This window comes from Planococcus citri, chromosome 4, assembly GCF_950023065.1.
Source record: "Planococcus citri chromosome 4, ihPlaCitr1.1, whole genome shotgun sequence".
Classification (NCBI taxonomy): domain Eukaryota; kingdom Metazoa; phylum Arthropoda; class Insecta; order Hemiptera; family Pseudococcidae; genus Planococcus; species Planococcus citri.
In genome coordinates this window covers 56,821,707-56,829,741 of record NC_088680.1, presented here as the reverse complement: position 1 = coordinate 56,829,741, position 8,035 = coordinate 56,821,707, and the positions used below count along the sequence as shown (strand labels likewise).

Sequence of the window (8,035 nt, the reverse complement as noted above, 5' to 3'; positions counted from 1 at the left end):
AGTTAGGTAATATTTCTTTTTTGTTACCAGTTTTTGCTCTAATGTATAAACCACCTTCTGCTTTTTTGCAAATTTCTGTTTCTGCATATCCTAGGGCTGTTTCTCGCCATAGGGTAATTCTAGGATCTTCTGCGACTTCTACATACATTTTTCAATATTCAATGTATCTGTTTAGGCATACCGGTTTATCGTTTTCATTTCTAGGTTTCACTAATGGGAAGAGGAGAATTATGTATTCTGCCCCTTTTTCCAAAATACAGTTCAAGATCTTCTTTAATTGATCTTTGACTACATTGTACGGAAGACTGGAAAAATTCAATTCTAATTGTCCGATGGATATGATGTATTTTCCATGAGCTGGAAATTCCTCATCTTTTATACGATCGTAAAGTTCCGTCATGCTCATCTGATCCCGTAAATATTCTGGCCAGAGTTGGCGCGATTCCTTCCTTCTTCAGAATTGGACTCTCAAAGTTCGATTCTCATATTCAAGGGAATCGCGATTCATCAAGTCCGATTCGTTTCTAAAGCGAATCCGATTCTGAATCGGGGTTTTTGCGGTTCTCGATTCCCCCCGATTCCGATTCTGAAGGATTTTATCAGCGTCAATCGAGTAAAATTACAGTAATTCATTTTTATACAATATTCAAATTGAAGTTCAACTATAAAAAGTGTATGAAATGAAATTATGAACTATCTTAAAAAGAAGGTAGGTATTTTCTCATTTTCCAAGAATTTCAGCTTTTCTGTCTCCTTACGTAATGTTTATTTTCATAAACCATTAACGCAGTAGTATTCTATTTTGATTTGAAAACCATGAGAAAAAAAGTCCAAATCCACCTAGACAACAAGTATTGACAAAATAAAATATTTTTTTATTAAAGAAAATGACAAAATTTTACATTTTTAAAAGTAAAAGCACATCATAATAATAGGTACTTATTGTTACCTTTTAGCATTAGCAACGTTTGAAAATGATCGTCTGTTAAACGATTACGAATTGGTATTAAAATAAGGGCAGCAAGTGAAAATAGCCGCTCAACTGCAGCTGAGCTGCTTAGTAAGACATTAAATTTGCGAAAAACGGGAACTATCAGTGGGTGATCTTGAAGCATTTTCATCGATGTTCGTTTATCCTGTAGAAATGTCTTTACGCTCATAGTTGCAAATAATCTTTTCGAGGTGGAATCCGTTTCTGAATTGGCATCGGAGCTTCCAGCTTTTGGCATACACAACGACAGAAATTCATCGCAATCTTCATCAGGCTCAGTTATAATGGATTCTCTGAAGGGGAAAAAAGTTACAATAGAATATTGTTGAGCAATGGGAATTTTCAAGAAAAAAAAATGCATCGTATACATATTACAAATAGAATTTTGTAGGTAAGTACATACATATTCAAACTCACTTTGATGGAAGACAATGTTCCTCATTTCGATTCAGCACATCGAGGACAGCATTTACAAATAACTCTGTGAATTTTTCGTGCATTTGTTCTTTGAATGGGCCTGTTTTGAAGGCAGGATTTGAAATCGTAGCTAGGATGGCGCTCAGTACAATGCTATCGTCTGTTAATTGATAGAACTCTTTGAATCGATCAGTCAGGAATGTACAAAGCTCAGTAGCTAAAAATTTCTCCGTAGCCACGCTTGAAGTTTTGACAACGTTTTCCAACGATACTTTTAACGAGAATAAAGTTGGTAAAAATGTACCATACAAAGCATCTGATTGTAGTTTATCAAGTGCTATGGCTACTGGTTTCATCACATTAACATAACTTCTTATGTAAAGCAACTCCGCTTCGTTGAGTATATCTTTTTCTCGGAAAAAACCCATTTGCTCGAGAATTGGTAGCTTCTTTTCATTTTCACTGAGGAATTTGAGAGCATCATACAAGGAATTCCACCTTGTTATCACGGGGTAAGGTATATGACGTCCGTAAACAGCATATAATTTTTCAAAACGGCTTGGAATTCGACTACCTTTCCATATGACTCCACATTTGGCAATTGCAGATTGATGTAAGGTGAGCAGAGAAGGACGTTTTTTCAGAATTTTCGCGTAATCAGCTGAAGCTAATAAGTTCAACGTATGACTTCCGCACCTACAGAACGAAAACTAATTAGAAATGCAATTTTTTTGACGAGGTTAACATCAAAATAATGTTTGAAATCTTACGTATAATGTGGTGGCAAATTGTATAAACTTAACCTTGCTTCATCTAACTCAGCCTGCACAGATTCAAACTCAACATGTACACTTTCATCAGACGTATCTGTGCCTGTCTCATTGTCGTCCCAGTCCAGATTGATATCGATGACTTCTACATCATCTTCGTTCTCAGCATCTGATGGATTAAGATGCGCATATACGTTTTTACAGCCAAAGGTTTTGAACGATTTTCCAAAATTCCTTGCATTATCCGTGACGATACCCACAACTTTGCCATTACTCTCAGATTGATGAGCTTTCAAGTTGAATTTTTGAAGAATCGCATCAATGCCAGCAGCCAAGTTTTGATAATCATGTTTACCAGTAGTTCGTCGGCAAGCAAGTACAGCTGAGTTTCTTTCAAAACTAGGAAAAAACAATTAAAATTCACGATTATTTTAACCTTCGAATAACAAGAGCAAATAAGTTATTGAAAATGTTTCATACTTTTCATTCAACCAATGAGCAGTGATTCCTAGAAAGCTTTTTTTACCACTTGTCCACATATCGCACGTAATACATACGTAGTCAACATTTTCGAAAATTAGTTTCAGTTTGTCGATGACCTGGAGTTGCAGCTTATCAATCTCTGTGGTCAACGTATGCCTTTTCATCACTGATACTTGAACAAATGGCTGAAACACTGAAAACATATCGCGAAATCCATTTTCTTCAACAACAGATAATGGATGCAATCCATTTATCACAAATCTGACAACTTTTGTATTGAATAAGTGTTGTATATCCTTTTGTAATTTAATTCGCTGATACTGAGATAAACCAGAGAAGTCCGAGTCGGCAGATAATTTTGTACAGAATTGTGTGATTGTTTTTTGAGCAGTATTTGACACAGGAGCAGCAACCGCAATGTTTCCACTTGTTGATGATTGTACTTCAGTATTACGTTTTTTCTGATCTTTTTTCTTTTGAATTTTGTACTCTTGATACTGTTTTTCATACTCTTTACCATGAGTCTATAAATGAATAAATTAATATCAGGAAAATTGTATCAAAACGGAGAGCGATAATTGTAGGCATAAGTTTAGTTTAGTGTTTGAACAACATTTAGGTACCTTTATATGGCGCAAAAAATTTGAACGACTGCTATCAGATACTGAAATTGACACGCAACATGTTGAACATTTGGCCCTCGTAATCTCTCGAAATGCTCCATCCTTGAAAACTTTTGTAAGACTTTCAAAGATGAAAAATTTTCCATCTAGCATTGGCGAGTTTTTGTAATTTTCTTTAAATTTTTCAACATCAATAGTGAGATCCTCTGAGGTTTCCATCGCGTCGTTCATGCCACTGTCATCTACATTATCTACTGGTTCATTTATTTCACCATCATCTACAGTACATATAATAGAAAATGAAAATTGATTATGTACCTGCCTATACACCTAGTTTACAAACTGAAGATACATAGTAAAAACTAAAAGTTCTCACCTTTCTTTCTCTTTCGAGATCGTGATGAAGAAGGGGAACGAGAACTAGAATCTTCACAACTGGACGCATTGCTACTTGGGTTCCATTCTGGATCATGATGATCATCATCCAAATCAGAATTTTCCGACATAATCTTCAAAACCTAGAAAGTAATTCGTAAATTAGCGCATCTGCGAGAAAAAACTATTGGCAGAGGAATGAAAAACTACAGCATGCAACCTATAAGCGTTTCACTGCGTTTGTAATTGAAATGTAGGCAATAAAATTCTAAACAATTTAAATTTCTAACAGAAAAGCGGTAAGAGAGTTTTTTATTAGGACAATACGCAGAATGATTATCAATAAATACCTGGATACTTGAATTTGAACTTAAAGTTTGATACCGGATAGGAGACTACAGACAAATGAACTTTACATCTACTGCTAAAGGAAAAAAGGTCAAGTTTCAAGTGATAACTTTGAGAAAATGTAAGTGTAAATCTATCTACGAGTAAGATCTGTAGCTGAGTATTTGAGCTGAATTCTACTATAAAATTATAATCCTACAACATTAAATACCTACTAGCTGATGAAAATAATGTCAGATTGATACTTACTCGGAGTATGAGTTATTACTAATACTTAGAAGAGAAATGTAATTCTTATGTATGACTTACAGCGAAAGCTGGACAGATGAATACTTTGGTCTTCATGTTGCAAAATTAAAAAAGGTACACGAAAAGTTTAAAACTAAAACTTAATATTTATTTCACCACATAATCGAAATTCACAACACGGAACCATTTCATACTTTACTCTACTGCTTTTGCGTTTGCGTTGCCTGATCACTGTCGAAACATGTGCAGAGAATCGGAGGGAATCGTGAGAGTGCGATTCCGAATCGAAAGGGAATCGGATTCTTGCATTTTATGATTCCTTTCTTTCAAAGAATCGCGATTTGAATCCGATTCGAATCGCGAGAATCGGATTCTTTCTCGATTCTTTCACGCGATTCGAATCGCGCCAACTCTGATTCTGGCAGATTGCATTTGCTATCTGACTCGCCACGTTTCACAAAATGAACGATACCATCGCCTATGGCGATATGGTCTGCAAATATATTGCGTATTGGGGCGTCAGGGTCCATGTCACTAGGAGGTGCCCCTCCAACTCCTAGTTTCTTCAGTTTACCGACTCGTAAAATTCAGGCTCAGATGAGGCTGAATCTCTGATATCTTCTAGTAATGGGTTGGGGTCAACCCCTAGGTCGTGCATCATTTTTGTTATTTCGTTTATGTCAAGGTCGTCAACATCTCTTTCTGCCATATTTTGATTTAATAGGAAACAGTTGTATATTTGACTCTGTACGTACTCGTTATTACAGTCAATTAGATGTACTGATGTTGTTATCGGAGTTTTTGTTTCGTATTTCGATAATATGATGTTTCCTTCATGGTTTATTTTAAATAAAGGAATTTTTGGTTTTTGTAGATGTAACACAGATTCGCTCAGTTTTGTTGTCTCTACATTTGTAGTTCCTGACGTTGCATGGGTCCCATTATTTTTGTTGAAATTGTTGTTTTTAGGGAAACCATTATTCCTATTTAAATTGGCATTGTATTGCAATCTTTGATTGATCAGCTGATCAATCTTTTGCGTTAAATTAGGCGTCACCACTTCAGATGAATTCTCGATTAACGTATTCGTATTTTCGATTTCCGGATTGGTTTCATCCGTTAAATTTTCTTTTACTAATTCAATGAATTCTTCAATGGATCTGGATCTTTTTAAAATTTTACGAGTATCCTTCGGGGCCTTAGCCGCCATGGTATTAATTTTTTCTATGAACGAAATTGTAGTTACCTCTTTAAGGCATTCCGTCCATTTTATTATTTCTTTAGCCAGTTCTTTCTCATTACGACAAGGTTCGAAATCTTTCCTGCAATGTTCGTATGCTTTTATTTGAACTGCACGATTCCAATAAAAATCGTAGAACTCGTCTAATAATTTTTCGTACGTGTCGATATTGCGGAGACCTCTCAAAAATTTTTGCGCTGTTGATGTTAAAATCACTCCCTTGAACGCTGCGATTTTGTGCGTCTCGATCGCGTATGTACATGAAAAATAAATTTCAAATTCGCTTACGAATGCGTGAGGGAAAAATAACATTGTATCGTCGAAGAATATTCCCTCAGCTTTTACGGATATCGGATCGATTCCAATCGCTCTCATTTTGGGGGCAGTTTCAACTGGAACTGCTCCCATTCTCTGAGTCATTCTCCGAATATTTTTTACGATGTTTTTGACAGCGTTTAATTCTTCCAGCATCCTTTCCGAACCTTCGTCGCATTTTTCCAATTCGTGATCAATTTTATTATCCAGTTGGTAATAATCGTTAGCACAGGATTCTCTGAGATTTTTTACATCGTTGTTTATCATACCAACCTCGTTTCTAAGTTCAACGTTTTCGTTGGTATTATCCATACATATCTTATATTGGTGATTTAAATTGGTATTAATTTCTTTATGCCATTCGTCAACCGTTTTGGTGAAACGTCGATTGTCTTCGTGTTGTGATTTCGAACAATTATATACCTGTTGGACTTTGTCGTTTATTTTGGCTAATTTTGCATCGGTATTAGCTTCTAGTTTGTCCATACGTTTCTCCGTTTTCTCAACTTTTTTATTTAAATGGTCACGCCAAGACCAATTCTCACCAATAATATTCAACGTTTCGGAATTGAAAATATCATTGTCGTTTTGACGATCTTCGGGTCTATTGAACAGCTGTTCATTGACCTCAGATTCGTCATCATTGTCGCTGAGATTTACTTCACTTACAGCTGTAGGTGTCGTAGTCTCGACGCGATATGTACTATTTAGTATAGGTGTGTCAGTTAAAATAATATTTATATTCCTCGGAATAGGTTTCGTCGGTTTTTTGGATGGCTTTTTGAAATCGCCTCTCCAATAAATACTTTCCTCGTATTTTTTACTAGGAATAAAAATTCGTGACCTGGATCTCGTATTTCTTGAAGGCATGTCTTCGGGTATACATTCGTCTGTAGATTGTACAGCAGCTGCTGTGGCAATCTCAGGATGTATTGTACGTAAATCGAGATTTTCCAGGAATCCGTCAGTAGGTGAGTTTGAATTAAACGTAACTCGCGAGGTATTTTGTTCCATTGTAACAGGTAAATAGGTAGATGTAAGTAAATATTCCACAGACGTAAATAAAAATTTCCAAATCGATTCAAGGTCAACGACCGACGCGTACAGTTGTTTACACTTGAAAGGGAGGCGGTGGGGTAGCGGCGGAGCTATTTACCCAACGTAAGCGAAATATTACGACGAATTAACGAGTTTGAGCGCACTTTTAACCGAAATAAAAATTGGTATTCTGTTCACAGTTGTGAATTTTCGAAATACCAATACAGTTAAACGATTTTCTTGACCACTAGCAGTTGCTAGCAAAAGAAAACAATACGTTGGGCGCCAAATGTGAGGTGTCTGATTAGAGATCCTTCAGGTAATGTAAAATATAAGAACACGTTGCAATAAGGATAAAACTTATTGCCTGGGAAAACTTTAGTCGTCAAGATATATTACACAGCTCTTACCTGCTGGAGATAATCGTCACATATTTATTACACTCGCGGAAATGAAAACAAGTTTAGCATTCACGAACGTATAATTGATCTTTAAACAAAAGTATAAATTTTGCTAAGAACGATAGTAAAATATTTAAAAACAATCTTGAAATTATTCGCGATTATTTACGTTGACAATAAGTCACAAATACAATTAACCTTTAAAGAGAAATAATGAATATTAAACGATAAGTACATAACAGTTGATCAATCCGAGATGCACTAAAGCAAAAAGTCTTTGTCAACAACAGTTGTTGTTGACAAAATACTTATAGAAATCACCAGCCAGTGATTTCTGTACCTCTCACGTACACCAAATGTCGGCATGATAGTATCTCACAGGTTCCCTGATTTTCCAGCCAGTTTCTTCTTATTTTTGTTTTCTCAAGAAATTGTTTTTTTTTTACTTCTATGGGTTTTTAGCCTAAGGAAGTATAGCTTGATGAGGGGGCTGCCCTCTGCGCCGTCAAGCCGACTTTCCCAAAGTTTGGTTATAGCGCCGAATTCTCGCTTTTGTACAGGATTCGTGCCTAGCACTAGCAGTATTTATGACTCTTGAGTATTGGGGTTTGCAAGCTTCACTGCTCTTCCTGTTGCTGCTTCAGGGATATTTTCCTATTGTTTTCTCCTCTCCTCAACTTCCTGAGATGGCTTGATGTTGTAGCCCATTCAGATTGCAGCTTTGACACGGGGCACACGCCATCGCCAAGTTGTTAGGTTTGGTCTTAGCCTCATCCTCAGCTTCC

At 36.2% G+C, this 8,035-nt stretch overlaps 1 protein-coding gene across 1 annotated transcript; it reads right to left on the bottom strand.

The window, feature by feature from the left end:
• Nucleotides 1-923: 923 nt before the first annotated feature.
• On the bottom strand, nucleotides 924-4,815 carry LOC135843693 (uncharacterized). The gene is made up of 6 exons (XM_065361658.1): nucleotides 3,661-4,815; nucleotides 3,285-3,562; nucleotides 2,659-3,185; nucleotides 2,179-2,577; nucleotides 1,409-2,104; nucleotides 924-1,284 (listed from the first exon to the last, which is right to left on the bottom strand). Exons 1-6 carry the CDS (start codon nucleotides 3,788-3,790, stop codon nucleotides 924-926), a joined length of 2,391 nt encoding a protein of 796 aa, XP_065217730.1. The 5' UTR covers nucleotides 3,791-4,815.
• Between the last annotated feature and the right edge of the window lie 3,220 nt (nucleotides 4,816-8,035).

Coding starts and splice junctions, on each gene's coding strand:
- LOC135843693 (XM_065361658.1), bottom strand. CDS start 3,790: ATGTCGGAAAATTCTGATTTGGATGATGATCATCATGATCCAGAATGG. Junction 3,186..3,284: donor ATTTTTTGCGCCATATAAAG/GTACCTAAATGT, acceptor ATTCATTTATAG/ACTCATGGTAAAGAGTATGA. Junction 2,105..2,178: donor AATTTGCCACCACATTATAC/GTAAGATTTCAA, acceptor TTCGTTCTGTAG/GTGCGGAAGTCATACGTTGA.